General features: G+C 39.2%; 1 protein-coding gene across 1 annotated transcript in view; it reads left to right on the top strand.

Annotated features, from left to right (window-relative positions):
* Positions 1-25890, top strand: part of mtnr1aa (melatonin receptor 1A a) — a 32492-nt gene extending 6602 nt beyond the window's left edge. The window contains exon 2 of the mRNA XM_010729290.3: positions 24347-25890. Coding sequence (XP_010727592.1) covers positions 24347-25215 — 869 coding nt within the window. The 3' untranslated portion in view covers positions 25216-25890. The remainder of the gene's footprint in view (positions 1-24346) is intronic.
* Positions 25891-27366: the final 1476 nt, after the last annotated feature.

Genomic DNA, 27366 nt, shown 5'->3' with positions numbered 1-27366 from the left:
AGAAAGACACTGAATCACTATTTTAGTTGGTTGCTTCCACTGTGGGGGACTGCATTTTGACATGTTTTTGTAATATTAATAGCAACAATCATGGGAAAATCACTACAACAAACAGTGTTTGAACACAGCATTTCAATCTTGGTAGGTGCCACCTTTGCCTGCTGGGTTTAGGCTTCCTTTCAGGGTCATCTGAGAAAGAAAAATTGACCCAGCGAGTGCTCATTTATCTCAGTCTACTCTTTACCGTCTACACTTTTTCTGTAGGTACCTCAGCTTCCAGACGATTCCATGATTTTCCAATATTTGCCGGATTATCTGTACACACAAAGCTCGCCTGCAGTAATCCATTTTGTATATATGGTTTGCATCCGCTGTATGATAAGAATTCAGGCGGTGCTTTTCCAGATTTCTCCCCCGAGAAAACACCTTTCTGCTTTTCTTTTTTTTTCTGGTTTACATTCCGAGTTGCGCTTTGCATTCCTCTCGCCAAGTTTTGCGCTTCATCTCAGTCTCCCGCCTTCTTTACTCTACTCCTCTTCCTCAAAGGCTTACTCACCCTCACACACGAACACTCGATTGTTTTTTTTTTTGTTTTTTTATATTTTACTTAAATTTGACCTTGCAGGCTTCATATTCCATGACACCCTGTCTGTTTGCATCACTTTGATCCAACACCCCCACCGTTCTCTAAGGACGTTATGTTGTCAGGCCGCATACCTGTAGAGGAATTCTGCCAATAGCACTTTGCGTCAAGCCAGTCAAGCAATAAGACGGTTATCATGCTAACCCTGTGGACTGGAGATTATATAATGGCCAAGTGGGCAAAATCAATCAAGCTCGTTATTTTGCTAAGTGTTTAACAATGACCGGCCTGACATGGTGGAGTTTAACAAGAGCAGGCGTTTGGCATCTGGTCTTCTTTGTTGCGACCCCCCTTGTGCTTCCTGTGTTTCCTTTTTCTCTTGCTCTCATTCTGTCTCGGTCTGTCGCTCCGTCTCACACGCTCGCAGAGGAGAGTGTGTCTTCTCTTCCAAAGGAAGACATAATGAGTCTATAAATACCAATTCATACTTACATAGAATATGTGCAGCCATTTAAGATTCCATCCCTCCCACTCCCACTAGCCTCCCTTCCTCTTCCCATGCTTTCCCCCGTGCTATTTTTAATCATTTACAATATTATACAGTGAAAACTTCTTTCTGCTTGATAGGAGCTTGGGATGACGCACAGGGGAAGCTTTAGGCAGTGAGATCAAGTAAAACCTAATGCTCATCCGAGGGGAACTGTGCATAACACATGCATAGCGTAGAGTGCTTACTGTAGAGCAGCAGCTATTTGATTATACGCACATACATGAGGTAGCAGGAGCTCAGAGGTTTCGAGATGTTGGCTGATGATGAGGACGGTGCCGGTCTGAATCCCAGTTGAAAGAACCAGAACAGGGAAGCGGGAAACACTCTCCACCGTGTTCAAGGTGCCCTTGAACGAAGCACTTAGTTCACCGTTGCTACTCAGTGGCCAAGAGTGGAATACCGTGGACGGACTCAGCAGCTTCCAGCTGTGAATGTGTCAGATTGCATGACTGTTAAATAACTGATGGGGAAAAAGAAAAAATATGGAGGGTCAGTCAATCCTCCTCAGACAGAACTTTAAAACACTCACACAAAACCGACCTCCTTGTATTCCCACTATCTCTGCCCTTATTGTTATTTAATCATTAAAGGGTCTGAAAACAAGGCACGGCTCACCCAGCGCACTAACAAGCAAACAGCTCAGTCAGAAAGCCTTGTCACTCTCTGTGAGTTGAATGGCATGTAATGATGATCATTATGGCAGACACATGAATGCCATTTAATGTAACCCTATGAACACTTTCAGCCATTCAGCCTTATCAGACCACTCACAGACAGACAGACAGATAGACAGACACAGCACTGTTCTGCCTACACACTTGAGATTACTGCAACATTATAAAAACTAACAATTTTGGAAACTACAAAGCTGAGAAGTGAGGGTATAACGTTGTTCTGAGGTCAGAGAGATGCATGTTGACTTTGTTGAATTAGTTAACAAGGTTCAAACAAAGCCAGGATTGAAAATGAATGTTTAAGAGCATTTCTTCACCCATTCATGGATACATTTTTGGCTGTACTCACAGTTTTAGTCAAGTTTTTTGCTTGCCCCAGGTCCTAATTTTGGAGTAGAGATGTCAGTGTTGAAAAAAGAGGATGTTTAAATGCTAAGATGATGTTTTGATGTTAAGAGATACAGAAAAAGGATTGCCCTGAGTCTGACCACGGAAATCTGCATTTCCTTTATTTCATTTTCTTTTAGACACGAATGGAGATGCATATTTGTTCCTTAAGTCTGCACAAGACAAGATTCATCCTGAATTTTCCTCTGAAAACTTCTGTGAACCTTTGCGTTATTTAATAGCCAGAAGCAAGAGATGTTTTCTGTTAGACTCACTGTGGAACAGACTGAAACAAAGTATCACTGCTCAAGCTTATCAGGAAGTGACTCTCTAATCAGTCCACGAAAAGTAAAGCACGCAATCTGTTACTCGTTTTGAAGTCAGTAGAAGATTAAACAATCTTCAATAAAATCTTAGAGAAATAATTTCTAGTTTGTCTTAACTGAAGACAAACTCACTGTAAAAAAAGTTGATTTTTTTCTCATTTGTTAACTTAATAGTAATACCAGTTTTTAATTGCTTAAGCAAGACTTTTGAAGTCAATGCTGTAGCGAACACATGATGAAACATATTGATCGATATTTGTTTTTTTTTCTTATGAGCATCTTGTTAAGTAGGTTATTAAAACTGCTCCAATCAATCTTTTTTTTTTATTAATAATGGATCAAATGTCTGTGTGTAATGTGAAAGTGTGTCACCTGTAGCGACAAACCCTCTCACCTGACTCTGCAGTCTCCTTTCCAGCAGCAAACAGCTGTTTCCCTGTGAAAAGGCTCTGATAAACTCACTGTAACCAGACAGGTAAACACAGTGGAGCATTAAGCCGCTGATGTAAGGCAGACGCAGATGAATTCTCATGTTCCTCCGTATTATCTCTATGTGTACATAAACAGTTTTGTGCTCACAAGATCATCATACCAACTCCTTCCAAATGTAATAATATGGGAGTGTTGTGTTTGCAACACATTGCTCCCTAAGTGGCCAGAAAAGCTAGCGTAGGTTACAGTATGTATTTCAGTTTTTGGTACGCTTGTTCAAAATATCTTTACATCCCAACAGCAATCAATAAACCAAATGATCCCTTGTTGCTGTGCCTGTCTCTCTCTCTCTATATATATACAGTGTGTGTGTGTGCGTGTGTATGTGTGTGTGTGTGTATATCAATAGTATATATTGATCAGGTTCTGTGCTCAACACTCCACATATTCAATACTAATGGTTGTGTAATGATTTGTTGTTATCCAGCAGCCAATCATATCATTAACTGCTCGTTTGAGAAAACAGTCACTCATTCATTTAATTCAGTCTAATCACCAATGAATATTTCCATAATTATATCTCTATTATGCAGCCAGAGTCCAATTCATTTTCTTTTTGTCTCTGTGTTGCATCACTTAAGATCACTTAACTCACTATCCCCTTTATATATAACTGACTCCATTGTAAAGAACTGTCTTGTTAAGGGCTTGTATTGATACACTTTGTTTTACCTGCAGACTTAGGAGAGAACAGTGAAAATCTGAAACAGCCATTTTCTGATGATACGAGTCACAGTTAGCAGTGCAGAGGTGTGGACTAATTCTCATAGGGGAAGATTATGACACATTCTTCATGGCCTGTCACGTTTATAAAGTAATTAGTTGGGTCCTACGCATCTCTCTAATGAGCAGGAGCTTAGTGTGTTAGATTTCCTCATCACAGTATGCTTTCGTTTAATGACCCATAAACATGCTCCCTGTGATTATTGTCTAAATTAGTGTATTTTGTCACACTTTCAGACACATTTCCTTGGGTTCACGCCAGTGTTTGTTGGGCGCAATCCAAAAGTAATAGGAAATTATGCAGCAGGAAGTTGTTCATGCTGTTCAGCGCTCAGTGAACTAGTCTAAGCCTCAATTTCTCTGAGAGTAGTAGTATTATGAAGAAATAATCTGATATATGGAAAATATTGCACTGTGGATATGTATGATATGATTTGGTGTGATATCATCTTGCTTGGGGACATTTATTAAAACACTTTTTGCTGACTCTGCTACCACAGTCGATCTAATATCTTATGAAATCCAATCTAGAAGTGTGATTCCGTACCAGATTAGCCATTTCTCTTTTTGCTGTGGCTGCTGTTCAAGCAGAAGAAGTAAATATGGCAAACTAAGGGGGAGTTAAGTGGTCACATCAGAAAAGTCATAGACGACAAATCACAGTTATGATGACACGTTGGTATAAGACAGATTTTGTATTGTTCTATTGTGTGAATAAAAGATGACATTTAGTGGACTGAATGGTTATTTCACTTATCAAGATGCACCTTTTCTTCATCAATAATATCACAGCTGTCTGATAAAAATGCTTTTTTCTATATATGAAATGTTCATATTATATATATATATATATATATATATATATAATATAGATATATATATATTATATATATATATAATATATATATATATATATATATATATATGCAAAAGAAGTTTTGTTGCATCATCCATATAGAACAAGAATAACTTTAGATAAATAACATTTAGATTTTTGAGCTAAGGATAGACGACAAGCTCTGTGATCTCTCTGATCAAATGTAATGTAATGTAATGTAATAATGAACCGAGTCAGACTGATGCATTCAATGCCATTAACCTAGATTATGCTAATTTCAGCATATAAATAGTGAAATATATTTGATTAGGTGCTATGTTGTAACATGTAGGACAGCTTTGTTATTGACAGATCGCCAGCTGAGGTGGACGTGGCTCAGAATCACCTGCACGCGATTACAACCATTTCCAAAGAATATAACAAAAAAGCCATTCATATCCACTTTCAGTCATAATCCACACAAATCCATTTAAAATATTAAATTACACTGATATAATAAATTACACTAACTGACTGTGTAAACAGATTCAATCATTTCTGGTGCTAAATGTGGCACATTACAGTGTTTTAGGTTTGTTTTGTAAACTAGTTTCTGAGAAAAAAAGTTTTTCTCATTTTTCAACCAAATATTTTCAGCACAGAATCATCCTCTGTATCTGTGCTGAGCTCTAATGAGAGGATGGTGTTTTTATTGATTGTAGTGCTCAATGAGCGCATGTTAAGGATGAGGTCATTACGGATAAGATTTGAATATTTGATTCCATTTGATTAGAGCTGGTTCCAAATTGTCTGGTTTCTGAGAAATGTTTAGCTCTGACGCTATCAGCTGCTCTATCGAGGCCTATGTATTTCCCCAAAAGTCTTAAAGTTGTATTAAGGGATTTTTTGATCATTATTTGGGCAGAGAGACTTCAAAACAACAGAACACAGAAACACAGTGCCTGAGAAAATCATGTTAACATCTAACTGCCTCCTTGAACATCCAGCACAAAGCACAAAGCAGCATTATCATTTTATATAACTGGAGTCTTGTTTCTGCCCCCCTGATGAATCAAAGCCCAATATTCACTTATCTTTTAGGTCTTTTAAGTCCACAAACTTCTCACGATTCTTGACTTTATTTACCAGCCGGTTGTTTACTTCAACTCTCTGCTGTGACAAACCAAAACGATGGGATAACTTGGCTAAGACCTGATTAACTGTGAGTTTGTTGTAGTTGTAATTGTTGTAGTAGTAGCTGCGGTAAGAATGCCTTTGGGTACGTTTCGCCAAACTGGACTGGAAAAGAGCTGGATCTTTTGATAACTAATGATGAAATGTGATGGTGGAGGCACATGGATGGTGGAAAATAAAAAAAACATCCCGACTGTAGGGAGGGGAAGGGAAAAGATAGTAAATTAAGTGTATCAAAGGAGTCTTATGACTGTCAACAATTTCCCCAGGCACATAGCGATGAATAGGGAGGAAAATTTAATGAAACATTTTTATTAACATAGTAGTCATAATAATATTTTTTATAAAAGCATGTCTGAATTTTAATGGAAGTGACAATTAGAGATCAGAATCGATTCATTCTTTTCATGCCTGTACCTTCAGGAGTTGGCGTAACATTATAATTTTGTAATTGTTGCAGCTTATTTTTATTTGTTATGGATGTTCAGTGCAGCTTTTACATACTACATCTGTACTTTTTGTTCAGGAAAGCAAAGAAACGTATCTGTAGGGCTTCAAATAATTATTTCATGTCACACAGACAGTGTGTGACATTCAAATTTGCTTGATTTATCCTACCAACAGTTTTAACTAATTTACAAACTTACCTGCCAACCAAATTAATAATCATTTTAAGAAACTTGTAGTTGTGAATCAGAAAATGTGTCAAAAGCACAAAGCAAAGTCAGACTAAACTGGCAACTATAACAAGAGATCATCATTATTATGAATGGAATCGTGACAGGAGTGAGGCAAGCTGTTAAGTTGGTGTTTTCACAACATTATAAAATAATCTGGATTTGATGTAGCCAAAGTGGAGACCTTAGTTACATCAAATGGTTACATCAGACTTGGCCCAGAGTGTTTTGCAAGGATAGGAACTGAACTAGTGCAGAGAGATGCATAGTAGCAATGTGCCCTTAGGGAGAGTGGTGATGATGCTGTCAGGGGATGTGAACATCTTTCCTGCTGAGGGGTGAAAAATGTTTGGAGAGCTGTGCGTCAAATTATTGTGAAAGCAGAATGTGAGAATCCGTCCTCCCCTTCCTCTGTAATTCAATTATGCTTTGGAAAGGGATTCAGCAGATGCTGTCAACTCTTCCAATCAGAGGCTTAAATACAGTATCATCAGATCCAACAGAAGTAATCGATCATCCATTCATCATCTGTTTACATGAATTCCACATAAGCTAAATCATCCTGTCAAGAGTCCAAAACTGCCCTGTGCTGTAATTTTAGGCCAGTTAAGCGTGTGTGTGTGTGTGTGTGTGTGTGTTTGTCTGTCCCTGTTAGGACCACGTAGAGATTCAGACTCAGAACATTTTTGCAAAATTAGGTCATTTTGACTGAGCCTTGCATCTGCAGAGTTGAGGTTAGACTAATAAGAATAAGAAGTGGATTTAGGTGAACCTCAGGTGGAGGGTTGAGGTTAGACATGTAAGGGCTGAGGGTTAAGGGTAGGATTAGGGGCTAAAGAATAAACAGGGCCATTTGTGCATACACATATGTCTGCACTCTGTCTTGGAAGAATATGCTTATTCTTTCCTATTTTTGGGGACATTTTCACCTTTGTTTGACAGCACAGCTGAAGGCAGTCAGGAACGTAGGAGCAAGAGGGCTAGGTGTCATGCAGCAAAGGGAAACAGATTTGATTTAAACCTGGACAGCTGCAGTAAGGAATTTAGCCTTGGTACACAGAGGGCATAATCACACCAGGTGAGCTACTGTATGGGTTTATTTCTGTGTAGTTTAGATTAGCTCTTTACCAACTCCTGAGGAAAATATCTGGCTGCTAATGATCTACCATGCTCACCAACTAGTCACTAACTGTCTGTCTGCAGTGTGGTGTTGGGCAGTAAGTGCACAGTGAGTTTATCAGAGCTATTTTAGCTGAAAACAGCTGCCTGCTTAAGATGGAAGCAAGGCTGATAAAAACGATGTGGACTAAAACAATAAAGAAGGCTGTGAAATCAAAAATCAATACAATAAAACCATGATACCAAAACAGTGAAATTGTCAAATTGAATAACTTCAGTGTTTGGACTGTTTCGTCTTGACATTAATTTAAAGATGTCACTTTTTCTAGACTAAACAGTTGTTTGATTATTTTATAATCAAAATATGTATTAGTTAGCGGCCCTAGTTTATTCCCCTAGTTTATTTCTCTAACTCCATTAGCTTTGGCTCCTCATACGGACGACAACAACAAACACAAAAAAACCCCTCAGATGTATCAGGGTTCATTTGTTCCATGCTTGAAAAACAATCTAATCTAAATCTAAATTAGAAATATATTTATTGTGGACTAATGTCATAGGATTGGTTTTTTTGGGTCCCACGTTCTACCACCAGCTTGTTGATGTGACTGTTGCAGAATAGTATTTATATTGGTGAGTACTCACAGGCTGGAAGAGAGCACTTTTGTATGTCAAGCGTGGGTCGGTGATTGTCTCCCAGCTGCAGCTATGTGTGTGTGAGCGTGTTTTCTCATGGTGCTTATTTTTCTGTGCATTTATTGTTGGCCCATGAAGTTTTTTTTCCACACGTACAGCTTCTATGTTATTACGTGACTGTGTACATACTTACTGTATGTTTAAGTAAACTTTTGATCTTGTCATCTTGATTAAAATGGGACTGGCTGCACAGGATGTAATGCAAGGTTGAGATACCAGTGAATGTGGTGATGCAGAAAGAGATAGTGGGTTTTTAATATGGGGATTAGTGAGAATATGACATTCTGGCTACTCTGTATGTGACTTTGAAGCAGAGCTGTTACATGCAGTAAATAGGAAATTAGAGACTATGTCCAAAGCTTATGCTCAGAGTGACAATCAAAATAAAATGGTAAGATAAGCCATTAACCACAGCAATTAAATGTGGCTCATCTGTTCAAAGCCCTCAAATATATGGTCCGTTAGTCTGGAAACACAGTAAAAAGATGACATTCAAAAAATGCAGAAAGAATCCCAACTATGGTATAAGGAGATTACATTGAGCTCTTTCAGGTCAATTGGGGTCAGATAGAATGATGGGAATAACTACTGCCCAAACTAATCATATATAATAAAGCTCAACAGATGCTAAAGCTCCAGTCTGACCTCAATTTTCCATGGGAACAACAACAATATATCAAAATATACAAAAGCTTTGGAACATCACAAAACTGATTACATTACAGATTCATCACTAAAAATAACATGCAATCCTGTCTGCTGCAAATCATTCTGATATCTGGCACAATAGTAGAGATACAGTATGCAAATGGAGAAATGGAGAAACAAAGCAGGACAGTTCCTCTAAAATGATTAGGATGTTGAGCAGAAAAAAAAAAGAATCTAAAGACTATGCAGGGCAACGCTGCAGTAACCTCTTTAATCACCTGAGAATGTAACATGTCAGTGAGCACTAGGAATGTCTCAGACCCAGATACAGTTGACGCTAACAGTAAATGCTATGCAGTGCCTGTGATTTCTTTTTGGCCATTAGGGGGCAGCGGTACAAGTTGTAACACGACACATAGGTTCTTGTGGTGAACCTGTTAGCAAACAGTTGCCATTTCCAAATACAACAGACAAGAAGCAATGCTAGCATTCATTCATTGTGGCCACATGTCTTGTTTGTGTGTCCATCTGATGGATGTATGTATAACCTCTGTTTTGGTCTCCACCAACTTGTAAATGCTCTACTGTGTTCACCAGCTAGTTGCCACTAGTCACTCGGTGCTGGGTACAGATGTAGCAACTCAAAAGTTCCCGTGTTTCCGTGACGGGGCCGTGACTGGTCCTTGGCTGGTCCTTGACTGTAGGTAGCACAGAGGGTTGGGTTGCCAATTTTTCTGCATGGACCCGCATTGATCAGAACAATGGGAGTAAACCAAAACAGAAAGGTTAATGGCTCTAGAAAGATAAACAAATAGCTGAAAGATGCTAAAACGTTGAGGGAAAATGCAGGTATGGGTAAAAATTCCCTGTGGGGTTGTCAAAACGAGCAACACCATTAAACAAAATCTTGATTAGAGCTGCTATAACGTACAAAAAGCCAAAATAAAAGGTCATCAAACGCATCATCTACTGTATTTAGAAACACGGTGGCCGTCCAAGCTGTGACAGATGGCTTTTAGGTTCTACTGGTAAAAACACTGAATTCATGATTTCTAATATCAAGCTGCAAATATTTTACCCAAAACAAGATCCTGAAATTGTACAGCAGCTGTTGTGAGAAAGTGGAGCAAACACCACACATATACACACACCCACCCACACACAAACACACACTTAGCATCAGTTGTGCAATGTGATAAGCTCCACCATGTATAAAACTGCCTCCACTACCCCTGTAATGTATATTAATAGTTAACTGAAAATAACTTGTACTCCAGGCAAAAGTGTTTACTATCACAGAGTCTCACACTTTATTTAAATTAAATTTTATTTAAATTATCTGGGGAAAATATTTATAAAATATATGGTGATAGAACTTTTAGCTCATACTTCCCAGCCCTACATGCAACTACCCAGCAACAGTGTTTTCATTATGTGACTATGTTCACTGTCAGCTCAGGAAGTAGTGTGAGGCTCAGACAACACAGTGTAAGGGTGTGGAGGTTATGGAGGTTGATGGATGTTCATAAGCTGTACAAACATTTTGCCTTTGATGTCATTGCAGGTTCCCATCCTGTCTCTTACCAGTATTTAAAACCACAGTTTCTATGCAATTCAGGGAGACTCCCCTGCTTTTTATTTCTTTATGGCTCTTTAATGTTCTTTTTATTTCAATTTAACCAAGATGTTTCCTTTCATTTTGTTCTCACTGATTACTTTAAAAGTTAAATCCGCAACAAGAATTGTTTAAAACCCTTGGTAATGTGAAGACGTGCAGGAAAGAGGGCATATTCTCGCAGTGCAGTTTAGAAGTTGCTAAAAGCATTTCACAGTCAGTTGCTTATATTACTTGGATGGCTAGTGGAGGTTTGTTTATAATTCCTCTATATAGTATATGTTTAAAAGACATATACCATATAAATACAAACTAAATAGCAAATCCTAAAATAGCAATCCTGTTTGGCCTGTGTCATTTTCTTCCTGCAAATTGTGAGAAGGCGCATGACAAAGGATATCGTCAATGGCTCACAGTGTAACTCATCAAACCTGAGGACACAAAGGTTCTTCAAGTCCCAAGGTGATCAAGTCCTTGCCTACTCTTCAAGCTCTCCTCTCTAAAATTGTACGTACATCCCGTCAATTGTTGAGTATTATTTATTATGTTTTCAACATTTTAATTTTTAACAGAAGCTGCATGGGTTTTTAGATGTAGAATAACTCAAGTAACCTTGAAGTGTAATGAGTGGCAGTAACTCCTCATTAAATAGTTGCTTTCCAGGGACCTAAATGACATAAATGGGATCAATCCAATCTTCCGACAGGATCAAGCTGCTTGGTAATTGCAAGTGGGAATCCACGACTTCCTGTAATTGGTTGCTGTGGGTTTGTGTGTGTATTGCATTTGTGTGTGTATGTGACGTGGTGATTTGTAAATGCTGGAACACATGTGACGACTGTGTGCCAGTGTAAACTGTGGCACTGGGAGTGTCGTTTAGCCCAGTTGGTTGGGCAACCGCCCCATGTACGAAGGCTCGGCCCGTGCTGCGGCGGCCAAGGTTCGAATCTGACATGTGGCTCTTTCCTGCATGTCATTCCCCATCTCTCTCCCCACATTCCTGTCACTCTTCAGCTGTCTCTATCAAAAATAAAAGCTTGAAAAAGCCCAATATATAAAAAATGTGGCACTGGATTTTCTTGTTGTTTCTGTTTGGATTATTCTTGTAGCCTCAAAGTATCTGGCAAAGGAGTGAAAACTCCCCCACTACTGACTCATACTAAGTCTCAGAAACAAATCTCTGTTTCCTGGATTCTGGTCCAGACAAATCCATCTATATAAGTCACGCACATTTGAACTTGTTCTATGTTTTCAGTCAATAGAGTTTTGAAATCACAAATTTTTAACACTAAGTTCAATTTTACATAACCACTTGACTAATCAAAATCAGCTTCAACTATTGTAACCTAACTTGGTGCACATCTTCAGACGTTAGGTCTGAGTTCACTGCATAGTCCTGGGATATTCTGCTGCTAGGGGGCACCAAAAATGCGAGTGACCGTATATCTGTGTAGTCCAGAGTTCAACATATTGTCACTCCTGTGCCTCTTGTAGATGGAAAGGTTGTGAGATCGAATCCTGCAAGGGAAGTATTAAAAAAAAAATGCAGATGCACACAGGGGCTCCCAAACTGCTCATTAGGGCTGTAAAACACAGTCCTTCTGATGAGACCCCTCTCCCTCTGTTTTCTTACTCATCTCAAACTCAGGTTTCATTCACAACCAAATGTGTAGAGCATATCTGGGCCAAACTTGGATTTTTGAGCATTCCCAGTTTCAGAGTACAATACCGCTGTCTTAGAGTTGGACAGTTGTACACTTTCTTCTATGATGATATTACTTCTGATCAAAAGCTAATGAGTCAACAACTTTGTTAACAGCCAAACATCAAGCAAGTGCAACAACACAACACATAGCAGCCAGCTAATATTACCCTATTCCAACAGCAAGAAGCCCAGCTCGGCGTCTGTCTTTCAGCCTTTCATTTCACCAAGCTCTCGCCAACGACTAAAAGCCAGTCCCAGATTTACTCTTGTCTGGCGACCTCTCACTCAGTCTCTCTGTTTCTCTTCTAAACTTCCCCCATCATCCTCTTCTGTCTCTATGCCTCTGCCATGCTCTGCCAAGACCAGCTATGTTGCCCGCTCGCCTGGCTTTGGTTCTGGTGCCTGTTCCAGCATCGCTACCCGCCTTGCACCCACAGAGGCCTGAGACAGAAGAGCCGAAGGAACTCAGAGGGAAAAATCCTGAATTCCATAAAATATGATCTAGTGTTTTTAGTGTGATTTAGTGCTGTAAAACGTTACACACTTCTCGCGGGAAATGGTACCCAATCCAAAACTTGCATGTGAGAACAGGTGCAGAGGCAACATTCAACTAAATTGCAAGTCAGTATGGCACCAGGGTGATTTTATTTTATGGTTGAAAAGTTATATAAGGTTTCCTCAAATAGCAAAAATTGTGAGAAGGCGCATGACAAAGGATATCGTCAATGGCTCACAGTGTAACTCATCAAACCCGAGGACACAAAGGTTCTTCAAGTCCCAACATGATCAAGTCCTTGCCTACTCTTCAAGCGCTCCTCTCTAAAATAGTACGTACATCCCGTCAATTGTTGAGTATTATTTATTAATTATTATTTATAATTTATTAATTTCAGTCAAAATGTGGTCATTTGATTGTCAGTGTATTTGAAAATTGTATAATGCTGAGTTGTGCCTTAACACTGTCAATGATGGCTTATCACAGTACGATTGATACATTTATCTCTATTTTTGATATTTAAATCAACAATGATACGGTGGTCCTGAGACTCGATGCTCCTACATCATAAAAATTAAAGCGCAGCCTATTTTTTTGCAGAACCACAGATAAATTTTGCTAAATCATTTTCTGGTATGATAAACATCATGTTTTATCACTCTGTTGAAAGAAGTTACTGTTTCATTTCACGTCATGGACTAAGTGATAAACAAATATAGACATAAATGAATAGTTTTCTTTGCTGTAATTGATAAATTGTTCCATTCCTTAAACTATTTACACTTTAAACAGCGCTCTTACTGTGTTCTTGACTTAATGTCTTTTTCATCCACTAACCTGCTGGAGTTTTGGCACAACTTGGAGCAGAATCTTATGTTTTAACACTCTCCATGTGACCGAGTGCAAACAGTACTTCTGTTCATGTATACAGTAGCCTTCTGTCTGCAGAGCTGAGTGTGTTTTCTTCCACAACTGACAAGACCTTTGTTGTCTTGATCACCTATTTTCACTTTGTCTTCAGGAAATGAAGCAGTGTGAAATGAAGACACTGCTTCAGATTCAATCTGTTGAAGAACATTAGGAAAAAACAATTACGGTGGCGAGAGCAGGCGAGATAATCAACGCTGCAAATTTTAGATGTGTTGCTGTATGAACTGTAGATTAAATTGTCACAGCGCTGGGGTTTTTAAAGAGACACGTGGAACACTGGTAATGGTTGTGGGTTTGTGTGTGCGTGTGTGTGTGTTCGAGAGAGATAATAGGAGAGAGAAGCTGTGGTCACCATAACACTATACAAACCTATCCTGTGCCTGGACTTTTAAGTCTGTCTCCCATTATCTGGGTCAACCCATCAGTCCCCTGCTGTGCTCTGCACTGGTCTGCCTTTCAGACAGCTACACTCAGACTAGAATCACCTGTTGAACACTGAGGCAGGTGGAAGGGGGGTTAAAAGGTACCTTTTTGCAAGGAGGACAGGTGGGGTAAGAACAGATTTTTCAGTTTTCAGCAGATCATTTGTCTGCGTTGTGTTCAAACGTGCTGTGCTTTGGTTTTGTTCTTTGTATTTTTGAAGCACAGGTAAAAAATAAAAAAAATAAAAAATCATACAGAACTGCTTTATTTTGGCGGTTGCAATGTTGTGTACATGTTTTTGTGTTTGTATGTGTAAAGGTCTGTTTTGCAACAATCATCTTTTTAGAATTTAGCTTTCAGAAATGGTGCTCTGTCGTGATATGTTAAAAAAAACATGCCTCCAAATAGAAGCTAAGCCTCACAAACACAATACTGACTCTGTAAAATGTAGTCATTTTATGAAAATGTGGAAAATTGCTGTGGATGACCCAGTTATAGTCATATTACCCTGTAATCAGCCAACACCAGTAGGGTTGTTTCCAAAAAATTTAAGTTCTTACATATTAGACCTAATATGTAATTTGTTGTAATTATTTTATTTTTTTTATTTTATTTTATATGCAGCCTTAGTTGCACTAATCCTAAACTTGGTGGTAATGTGGTAAAATTAATTCATAGTTCTTCTGCTGCCTCAGTTCCATAGTTTCATAGTAATTTGTGGTGGGGCGGCAGTAGCTCAGTCCTTGGGGACTTCAGGGAAAAAAATGCATGTAAAAAACCTGAGTGAAAAAAATAATTTCCCTTGAGGGATCAATAAAGCATCTATTCTATTCTATTCTATTCTATTCTATTCTATTCTATTCTATTCTATTCTATTCTATATTACCTTAAAGCAGCTAAAGTTTACAAAACTAACAACCAGCCTCATCCCTTTCAGGAATACTTCCATCTGTGCTGTTGAATCTAATATGCTTCCTCGCTTCTTAGAAGGTTTTAGCGGCATTACTTTGGGAAGACACTGTGCACCACTGTGGTCCAGACAGAAATATTTCAACAAATATCAGATGGATTGTCGTAAAATCTGGTGCAGACACTCCTGATGCCCCGGGGGAAGAGTCCTTATTACTTTAGTGATCTTTTGACCTTTCTTAGTTTGACATTTGGGGGGTTTGAACTAAATGTTTATTGGATGGATTGTGAACATGGTTCTACCTGCTTAATATCAGTATGTTAGCATTGTCAGTGGTTCATGTTAGCATGCTGACATTGGCATTTAGCTCACAGATAAGCATGGCTGTAGATTCCTGTTTACAGCAGATAAAAATTGAGGCAGCTTTTACTTTGATTAACTTATATTCCAATAATCAAAATGCCCATCAGCACACAAGAGGAGTGCAAAATGCCATATAGCTCATCTGTTTAGATTACAACTTCAGACAGATGTACAAAAGGAGTAGAATTACTGGGTTACGGTTTAATTACGTAACTAATACGTCACAGTCTCTCTGAACAGTGACGACCAGGGATTAATCTGCAATGGCAGTCTTATAGAAATGGGGGAAATACGAGTTCTACGTCATTCACCTTGGTATGAAAGGGGTGAAAGTCACTCTGAATACTTGTGTCAGCAAAATAACCTGCACCTGCCACGTAACCCTAAACCTAACCCGAATGACAGAAATACCTTAGCACTTAGCTTCAGATGGGGATTTATAGGCTTTGTCCTAGTTTATGTCCTCTTGTAATCTTGGATGAATATGCAATATTGCATATAACTCATACAAAATGTCTCTAGTTCATAACAGATGCTGTAGCTAAACCACACAGTGTGGCTCAGTGGGGAGCAGCTGGAGTACTGTAAATCTTTGCAGCACCAGCAGCTACAAGAGCTGTGGCCACATGGTTCACCCAACCCCCAGCTCCTCGGGGAATCTAAAAGTACAGTATCCCCCACACATTGACCTGATGCTCATCGAGATTAGTGTGATGAAAAAATAAATGTTTGTACATCTATCACTAAAGATGACAATACTGGTGTTTCTACACAGTTGCAAATGTAGTTTCTTTTTTTCTTTTTTTTTTTGCCTGGTCTGACAAACAGGTTAATTTTTTCATCCTGTTTTGCCACAAGTTTATGACACATGAAGACTGTGTAATCAGATTGACAACATGACATTGGACAACTTGTCTAGGGGGCTTTATCTGGAAGACGTGACTGGACCTGTCAGACTGTGTCAGGCCACCAGCTGTGGGGGCCTGGCTGACATCCAGTGTGACACCACCCGTGGTGTTTTGTCATCTCTGCTCCCTAACTACAGAAAGTAAATGTGGCGGACAGGTATTTTCACAACACATGATCCTCAAAAATTACCATGGCAGTGGAAGAAAGAGGCCACAGAAATTTGAGATTGAGACTGTTTTTTCTTTTTTCTTTTTTTTAAACGTTTGATGAGGTTGGCCGGTTAGGCGTCAAACCACAGTGGATCTCAGATGTTAAAATATCCCTCAGGACATCAGGACACTGCGTAGAAGAACAGGGATTCATTAATCTTTCCTTAAGTAAAACACAGACAAAAGACTACTTAAGATCTGAAATGTGTAGCTTTTAGCAAAATTCTTCTCTTGTTGATAAAAGAATATGGACCACTGTTTCAAAATTTATACTGGACAAAGGACATTGTGTATTAAACTGAGAGTATCTCCAATAAATCTCCTACCCAATGGGAAATTTTCCCAATCTGATAAGGAAATTACACGGGACCCATAGTAAGAAACATTCGTGGACGTCATGAGTCAGGAAGTAACCTTGAATTACAAACACACAAAAAAAACATTGTGTGGCCATGGCCATTCAAGCATTTTAAGCAACTGCCAGTGTTTGTGTTAACTGTTGTGATTAAAACTTGATTCTGACATTTAAATAGGCTTCAGGCTACTTGTACCAGGCTGTTTTTGTGATGCTAGAATCAGCTTGGCAGTGCATAATGCTGCTTTTCACTCTGTGGTTTTTGGTTGGTACTTCCCTAGCAGAGAGGACATTTGAGGTCAGTTTGTAAATCCCTTCTTTCCTTTGCCACACCAGGGTAGGAATAAACCACTTCTACCTAAATCCATGTCGAAAGCACTTCCTTTATCACTGTCCTCTCAGCAGATGAAAACAAATTCTCTATAAAGTAACGGCGAAAGCTGTTGACAGATTTTGTCTTGCAGCATCCATGTTTTATTATTAATGTACTATACGGTTGGTATGGTTTTGTACTCATCCAAGACCCTTGAAATAGCTTCAGTAAGAGAAGTGAGGAGATTAAACCTGCCGAGAATCTCATCATCCACGCTTGTCATGGACTTCATTCATAAACACAATATCCGCAAATCCAATAGTGACCCTGGGACATAATCACTCCGCTTCTTCATGGGGCTGCCTCTATCTCTCTCTTTTTCTCTCTCTGTTTTTATTGGTCTCTTCCTTTCTCTACCACTCTCTCTCTCTGTTTCTCCTTCTCTTTGGATTATTACTAATATAGTTCAAGTAAAGTACCAACATCACTGTTGTTTTGCGTGCATTTTGTCACATATCTGTGTGTATACCCGGGTGCTGTCATTCTAGCTCTGGATGGAGTGCCATAATAATCCTATTTTTTTTCTCTTCCCTGTCATAGTGGAGATATTTTGAGAGATTTCCACAAGACCTCACTAACACATGGACACACAAAAAAAATCCTCTCATTCATCTTTATTCAAGACATTTTTAAATTTGTTGGCACAGTTACTGATCACTGAATCATGCATGAGCGGTCAGGAGTGCAGTAATGATGAGAGAAAATTCACAAGAAGAATGATTTTCTTTTAGAGGGAAAGAAAAGGTGCGAAAAGGTGAAGCATTTTAAAGATAAATGGTGGCAAAGACCAACGCGAAGCGCTGGATCATGGGGGAAGGTTATCAAATGTGTAACCAAGTGTATCTGCAATTTTTGTTCAAAAATGTGTGGCAGTATGCGAAAGATGCTCCAACAAAGCGAACTCAAAATCCGATGGGTGTGGTATCATTTAAACGACTGTCAGTCACAGTGGTGCATGATGAAAATGGCTTACCAAATGGAGATAAATGTCCAAGTAGGAAAATAATTTTCTTCTTCAAGGTTCAGAGAGGCAATATGTGAATATGTAGCATTACAAATAAACCTCCCAAATTACCAAGTAAAGATGAATTTATGTTTGTAGAGATCTAAAAGTTACATTTTAAAGATTGATTAAGTTTCCTATATGCTAAAAATAGTTTCATAGAAGAGGAAGGGAGAGTGGATGGGAACCAGAATGAGAAAATGGTGAGTTTTGAATCTTTGATTTTTCACTGTGTGATATCGGGTTATGCAGTTTACACGGGTGTAAAATCCATATCTGCCCTTCCGCCTTTTGAAGGCTGTAGAGATTTGATGAACTTTAGCAGCTAATTGCATCTTCTGTTTGGAAACTGAGCAGTTAAAAGTATTGATTTCCTTTTTTTTAACATTATTTTGTAATTGTTGTACATTTTACATTCTTAGTTTGTGTTTAGTTTGTCCTTACTGATGGAGACAGAGGGAATGACTTCATGCGTTTGCACTAAAATCAGAATTAGGATTTCAACAACTTTTCAGGCAAATATCAACAACTTTCCTTTCAGAGTCAGGGAAGTACCCACACATCTTTGCATACCATGAAAATAGAGTTTATAATTGAAATTTATAACATGCGATATGCATTTAATTTTACATGTAGTGTCATTATTATCCGAATTAACATATATACTTGACGTATTGAAATGTATTCATATTCCTGGGGTGGTTTTTCACACATTAACATACATTAAAATAAACGCTTCTCTGCCAAGGGCGGTGGACAAAAGGTCTTCACATGCTTTTTCTGCACATTCAGCTCTGACCTCAGTAACTTCCCCTGACAAGGTATGTAGTTAGACTTGACTTTTGACTGCAGGGTAATGAATGCCTACAGTAGCTGATTAGAGCAGTGGGGACACAGTGTGTCTAGGCTGAACCTGTTTGTTCCTGTTTAAGAAAGGCGTCATAATCTTACTGAACATTCAACAGTGCAATAACCTGTAACAGTTGGTAGACAGACTGCCAGTGGGTTTTCTGATATTCTGCCAGAAATAAACCAATAAGGCACTCAAAACACGTTTAGTCAGGTCAATGGTTAGGTTAAAGTATTAGTTTTAGAGTGAGTTGCTGAAAATTAAATTGATTACACATTATCTAGGAATGATTTGTTGTGCTTGTCATTTTATTTAAGTTCATCTCATCTTGATATACAGGTTCTGAATTTGATTATTTTTTGTAGGAAAGTGGAACATGTGAAAATGAATACATTTTGACTGAATTCATAAAGATTGTAAAAAGACCTTCAGAATATATATACATATATATATATATATATATATATAGTAACTGGGAGAATTCAGAGAATTGTATAGATCTGGGATGTGATATCAAACAACGTTTTGTGTGGTGGGCTTTCAGGAAAATATAGTAGTAGTTCAACAATATATGAACATTTCTGTGTTAAAACATCAAAAAAAGATTTACCATACCATATTCTATATTAATCTGCAAGTTGTTTACCTGCAATCAAACTGAACAACTGATCAACGAGGGCCTCGGTCAGAGAGGTGACAATGCATTCAAGGACCACTGACAGAGCTTTCTTTGCTGCGAGAGCACATTTTGAATGACAAGAGTGTTGTTGGGTGACATGTCAGGGTACTGAAAGACGTCGCTGGTGGAAAAACAGCGTGATGCCAAGAGCAAATCATCGGTCTGATGCAATGAAGAATGTAACTGTTTGGCTTTAATCCAAAACAATCTGGAGACAGCTCACCAGCAGTCCAACAACATCCCTTCTGTAAAGCATGAAGGTGGCAGTCTCATGCTGTGGGTGTTCATTTTAGCACAGAGGAACAGGGGACTTGTGAGGTTGGAGGAAAAATGAATGCAGCCAAATGTGAAACATTTTGCTATGGTGACAGTGATAGACAATCCCTCCTGACTTTGCTATATATATATGAACCCAAAGAGTCACTGATTAAGCATAGATCAGTTCTTGGCTTAGACTTAATTCAGGGCTTCAATCCTCCAATCATGGGGAATAACCATGTAATTGGTCAGTGTTTATGTTGGTGTCTGTTGGGGGAGGTCAGCATTGTGAGATAGAGTTGCTGGAGCAGCTGAGTGGGTGTGGGAGTGGGGGGCTTCTGCATGCATATAATGAGTGAAAAGTATTACACTTATTTGATTGGAAGTAAACCAATAGGGGTAACCTCTTGAATTTTACCTGATTTTAATTAAATAGAAATAGCTAACTTTGTGAATGGAGAAGGTTCAAGAGGGGTGAGCTTAATTAATTAGGTGGAAGTAGTCAATGAAGAAGTACAAGCAAATGATTTAAGAATAACATAGTCTCCTCTGACTGCACTTGAAACTAAGCTGCATATCAAATCACAGCCCTTCCATATCACTGAAGTGGCTTCAGGAAAAAAAGTGACCCAGTAAAGGCCAGGTCTTAAATCCCTTTGGAAAATCTGTGGGAAGACTTCACCATAGCCACTCACAGATGCTTCACTTTCAGTTTGACTGAACCCAGAGTAACTGCGCTCTATACAACTGGACAAAATCCTAATTCATGTTACAGACTCAGAGGTGTTATTACCGCCAACATTTTGACTTGGATGGGATGCCTGCATGCCTGAAAAACAATCCTAAAACATTTGTTTGTGATAGTCGCCAACCAATCATTGGCAAACCATCAATTGTGAAAAAAAGTTGAGCTGTACTGAGTTGTCACAATGAACTGTGTATGTTTTCAGCTTGTCAGTGTGTGTCAAAATTCATTGTGCGCTACGGTGGCAAAACATGCTCGGACGGGCTTTACTAACTACCTAAATCCTAAAAGAAATTGGTTTAAAGTGTGGGATCGCAAAAAAGGGACATGGCAGCAGGCCATATCTCTCCTCAAGCAAAATGAAAACTCCGAGTGACACGTCAATCACACCACAAGTCACAGTGACAGAGACAGTGAGTGAGAGAGTCTAACAGCCAAAAGAGCCAGCTGCCTTCAGGCCTTTCACCACATGACCTTGTCAAGGTCAAGGCTGTTAATACTGAGTGACTTGAGTTTAAAATCTTGTAGCAGGGTTGTTACAGTAAAGAATAGCCAAGGGAGCAAAACCGAGCCCCTTTAAAGATGAATGTTTACACATTGTCTCAACACCTTCTTTGAACATGGAAAACATGTTCTCATTTTGCACTCTGCATGGAGCCTGACTAACTGCAGCCACATATCCACTTGTTTTTGTCACTTAGGAGGACCTAGTCTAGCCTTAACTATAATCACTACACCCCCAACCCCAAGGTTTATCTTGTGGGGATCAAATGAGAGGCAAGTCCCCACAATACACTTAACACAAGTAGACACCAGAGGTTGGATTAACTGAATATTTTCCATCATTGACTGAATTTCTTTAACAATGATGGAAAAATCTGAGTGCTGTCCATCCTTGTCATGAATTATCACTGAGGACAGTCTACCGTAACATTAAGTGATTCACATAACGCTGACGGTAACAGTAGACCTCTCTGTCCAGTTGGTGGCGAGATGATCTCACATGCATGACCTTGTTGTCTAGCTGGCTTTAGCCATCACATTGGTAGGCTACATCACTATATAGCCCAGCTATTGCAAACCGTCACAGCAGTTGAGTGTATCCAAAGTTGTTGTTTTTTTCTTTAGAAATTTCAATAATTGATATTGTGGTTGATAAGCGAGGTGAAAAATGAGGGAATTATGCGGTCGGCGATGAAGGACAAGCAAGTAATACTGATAACGTTTATCAGCCAGAGGCAGCTAATGTTATGGGGGAGGTATGTAGTAGCAAGGACGTAAAAATCATTCATCTGCTTTCGTGTGGCATGAGAATTGTCCATACAGTATCTCTGTTGATCTTCATGCCCTTATACAGAGTGATCGAGTTGTTTTCGACGAGTAATAAAAGGTTTTGACAACGAGAAAGTTTGATGCCACCTCTGACATACTGAACACATTTGCTACACTAATATATTATTTAACTAATATAAATTAGTATTTGTTAACAATTATTATTAGTGCTATAATAAGGGGTCACACCCAAATGATTACCTGACTCTGCAGGTAAGCTCTGTGGTGTATTTTAACATTTTTGAGCTTGTTGTTTTGGTTCTGGCTGCTACTTTACTCAGCATTCTCTTTCCTATCACAGCAAGAAGCTTTTTTCAGAAACTTGCTTTACTCTACGTATTTAGTAATATATGGCAGACAGAGTGTGCAACTAGCTGGGGAAAATAGTGTCCCAAACATGTTCTTTTCTGAAGTTTGTGGAGATCATAAACATAGTAAAAAGTAGCAAAAAAATTTGGATTTCTTTCAAGTGGATGAAAACACATGGATACTTGTTATATTGTTACTATGTATCTGCTGGATGTTAAAAACACTTCAGAACCTTTACCTAGCATGAATCATACTAACCTTAATCTAATCATAAAATCATAACTCTTAAAGATGTTCCTGTTGAAAAGGGCTCTCAAGGTCCTCAGCACACACACAATCACTCACACACTAAGCTAGCTCTCTAGCGGCCATGGGATCTTGTGACAGCAGCAGGTGCAACTAATTCCATATAGAGGGCGGCTGAATGACGGATATACAAGGACGAAACTTAATTAATAGCCACATATGATCCCTGGCAGTGGAATGGTTGGTATGTTCTACTGGAGATAACAGCCCACTGGGCTGTTTAGTAGTGTACGTCTAATGCTCAGGTGAGACTGACAGGTCTGCCTGCAGGTCTGGGGAGTGTGTCTGATACTGACAGAGCAAACGTCAGCGCTGAAATGAAATTGCCTCTTGCACTGCAGTGATTGTAGAGATATACGATGCGCTTAGTCGCCATCTGACATGCACTAAATGTATTTTATCATCTGTGACAGAGTGTTGTCACACAAGCAAAACTGAGTCTGGACTTGTCATTAGGTATCATGATGTGGTGCTTACTACTATATAAACAACACATTCCACTAATATGTAAGTGACAGCTGTGAAAATGCTGTGTGTGTGTGGCTAGATGCATGAGACACCAACACTCCCATGACAGGCCACTCAACAGTAATGTTAAAAGGCATATTTTAGGAAAACTGGAGACATAAAACAGTGAGATATTTGTTCTTTTGGCTCTTTTGACCGCATGTCATGTATTTCAATTAAGAGCCTGAAGATCACAGTCACTGACTATCGCCTCTTTGCATGCAACATGTGTTCTCAAACAGGCCATGGCTAATTTTCCCAAGAGTTTGAGGACAAAGAATACATTTGTGTGCCCTTCATTACCGCCCAGGCTGCAGATCATGTTTGCTTTGAACACGCAATGTGGTGACCTTGCTGGCAATTAGAATATGCATTATTTTATGACAGGAAACACCCCCCTTTCATTATCCACCAACATAAAAAGGTGACAATTGAATGCGAGCTGAACACTATGTTTACATTCACACAAGCGCATATCTGCACGAACACACAAACGATAAAAACATTTTGCACATGCGTTCTCTCGTCCTTGAGCCTTGAGGCTCTTTCCCCGCAGGTTATGCAACAAAGTAGCGACGAAAACAAATGGATGTCTCTGAAGGACTTGTGGGTGTTTTTGCATGTTTTTAGCATATTTACAGATCGTGCACACTTAAATTACTGGCATTTTTTACTGGCATTTTTCAAAGAATACCATCGAATTTTGGATTTTCAAAAGAATTGTCCTTCCTACCAGCCGGCTTTTGCTTGAATGTTACTGCTTTGTGAGAATGAAGAGCCTTGAACATTGATTCATCACATGGAATGGTATGAAAGTTTGTATATTTGTAAAGGTTATGTTATTGTTCTCTGCTTACAACTCCACTTCATTGCCCAATTAGGAGTTTCTGTCTTGAATAAAGGATGATGGATGGCAGTGACCTGGGTGACATTGCATAATGTTTTTCTGTCTTTTGTAAGTTGTTACTTATTCTGTGCTTTTTTAAACGATAGATTTCTCCATACTGGAACAAAACTGGAACTGGAGCAAAAATATAAAGACTTTTTTAGACAATTCCAAAATGTTTCTGAATTTTTTTCACTCACGCTCTTTCTCTTGTTCATTTGGATGACCAATCTGCTCTGCGTCAATGACTCATGTGTCCTCCTTTGTCTCTTCTGTGGGTGTGTGTTTTGTCTGTAGGGAACATCTTTGTGGTAAGCCTGGCTGTGGCAGACCTTGTTGTGGCCATCTACCCGTACCCTCTGGTCCTCACGTCCATCTTCCACAATGGCTGGAACCTGGGTTATGCTCACTGCCAGATCAGCGGCTTCCTCATGGGTGTCAGCGTCATCGGCTCCATCTTCAACATCACCGGCATAGCCATCAACAGATACTGTTATATCTGTCACAGCCTCAAGTATGATAAACTATACAGTGACAAAAACTCTGTCTGCTATGTGATGCTTATCTGGGCACTGACTGTGGTGGCCATCGTGCCTAACCTGTTTGTGGGTTCACTTCAGTATGACCCACGAGTCTATTCCTGCACATTTGAACAGTCAGCCAGCTCAGCGTACACTATCGCAGTGGTTTTCTTTCACTTTATTCTACCAATTATGATTGTCACCTACTGCTACCTGCGCATTTGGATACTGGTCATACAGGTGAGGAGACGAGTGAAGCCAGACAATCGTCCCAAGCTAACGCCACATGACGTTAGAAACTTTGTCACCATGTTTGTGGTGTTTGTGCTCTTTGCTGTTTGCTGGGCACCGCTCAACTTCATTGGTCTGGCTGTAGCGATCAAACCAGAGGTGGTGGTTCCCCTCATCCCAGAGTGGTTATTTGTGGCCAGCTACTTCATGGCCTACTTCAACAGCTGCCTTAATGCCATTGTGTATGGTGTGCTGAACCAGAACTTCCGGCGTGAATACAAGCGCATTGTAGTGTCAGTGTGCACGGCACGCATCTTCTTCCAGGACAGCTCCAACGATGCAGGGGAGAGGCTCAAGAGTAAACCGTCACCACTCATGACCAACAATAACCAGGTTAAGGTGGACTCTGTCTGAACCAGAACTCAGAGGAATAGAGAATGGACATGAACGGATATGCTGTGACCGAGAGTTAAAAAACAAGAAAAAGGAAAAAAGAGCTGAGTCAGAAAAATACCAAATATAAATATTAAAACAGCTTCTATTCTCAGACCTGTCCACAGACTGTCATATGGTGCTATCTTACCTCTGAACAATCACAGTAAAACCAGGGGTGCATATTATCTTTGTCTTTTATCATGCACTTTTGTTTGACTCTGCAGTACTTGTAGTACAGTAAATATATGATGTCTGTTTTGTTTTCATGTTTACAGTGATTATATAAATGTATCATGCATTATATAGGTAAAGTATTTATTTTGTATGAAATGTCATGTAGTTATATAGTAAGAAATATCAGGTTCCAGTTAAATGAAGACAAAATTTTATCAGGCCAATAAAAAATTTCTACAAAACTCGGGTTTAAAGTATAACCAGAAGTTTATAAATGAAGTCTAAATTAATTTTAATAGCCTCATTTGTGACACTGTAACACTAATTGAGTGCAAGCAACGTGGGATGCTGCTGTCTTATTATATCCTGCAATACATTAAGTGGAATATATATTTTAGTCTCTCTCTCTCTCTCTCTCTCTTTCTCTCTCTCTCGCTGTCTCTCTCTCGCTGTCTCACATTGTGAGCTCATTATACTGTATGCATGGATATCAGGAATTGTTAATATGCAAAATAAAAACTGATATTGATGGAGAATCTCTTCTAGTCCTGTGTCCAATTTACTCACAAATGCAAGTTTCTGTAATGCATTCTGTAAATGTATTCAATACCTCTGCTATAGAACTTTTTCGTGAACATCATTCCTTCCTATTATCATAACAATGAACTCCCCCAGAGCAATTGCTGAGATCTTAGTATTATACAGAAGCTTAACAGGGATGAAATCCAAATCTATGTGTTATGGAATTTTCTATCCTTAGGTTACACGAGATGACGTGTGGGCCTTGAGGTCCTCAGCAGTATTAGTTGTTTGTCTTTGACTAGGTGCAAGTCTATCTCAACACTGTGGTGGCCAGGGTGGAAGAGACCTATTGCTGCCTTCATAGATATAATAGATAGATTGCCGTTGACGTTGCAATCTGTGTAAACAGGCATCTGTGTCTCCAGACTAGAATATGCTGACAATAACACCTCCATGAGTAAAGACATTCTCTTTGACTAATTCTGGGTGTGTAGTATTTGTGGTGTTATCTTGGGGTTTAAAGTCTATCCACTAGGTGTACACTGGGTGTACCTAATAAACTGGCAACAAAGCGTATTTGAATAGTTTTTCTTTTTCTTTTTTTTCCCCATTTGTTTAAGAGAATGATTGTGAGCACATTTAAATTATGTTTGGACGAAGCTCTGGATTCATGTTTGCCAAGGATCAGCTATAACAGCTCTGCTACAAATCTACCTGAGTAATTAGATTTTATCCAAAGAGGAACACAACCAATGAATATGATATGGTTTATACTCTCTGTCAGGCATTTTCTATCTGTATCCTATGTCTGTATGGCTGACAAATTTAAAAGCGTATAAAAAGTGTATGTAGGCAGGACAAGATGTGAAGGACTCTGCAGCGCATAGGAGGCAGACATTGTATAGCAGACAGTACATTAGCATTTGCTTGTATGTTGCATACATGGGTTAGTGGAACACAAAGACATCATGGTATCAAAGAGGAATGGCTCAACTATGCATTTGAAATCCACTTACATAACGGCCACTGACCATCATCCTCAAAGCAAGAGCTGAAAGAGCCAGCTCCCAGCACACTCCCTGCCCCCTTCTCTATCTGTTTAATCCCAAGAGCTGTGTGTGGTAGGAAAGGACTGAATGGGTTGGGGATGAGCAAATGTAAAAATCCCAGGGATTTGCACTGCCCCCAAACAGAGTTATACTGTAATCTGTGCCCAAAGATTTTTATAAGCAAGGATAAACCACACAATAGAAGAGAAACGTCAGGTGTTATATGACCAATGGCCTTTTGTTCCATTATTAATTAAATACCAAGAAAAGAAAATAGAATGTGTCCTTCACTCCCACGACGCCATAGATCAAAGTTCCAGCAGAGCATATTCTCCGAAAAAGCAAAACACAGCAAAGCCCACAATAGCTTCAGCAATGTTCTGCA

Source organism: Larimichthys crocea, chromosome X, assembly GCF_000972845.2.
Source record: "Larimichthys crocea isolate SSNF chromosome X, L_crocea_2.0, whole genome shotgun sequence".
Lineage (NCBI taxonomy): Eukaryota > Metazoa > Chordata > Actinopteri > Sciaenidae > Larimichthys > Larimichthys crocea.
The sequence above is the reverse complement of the archived record's forward strand: the minus strand, read 5'-3'. Positions and strand labels throughout refer to the sequence as shown.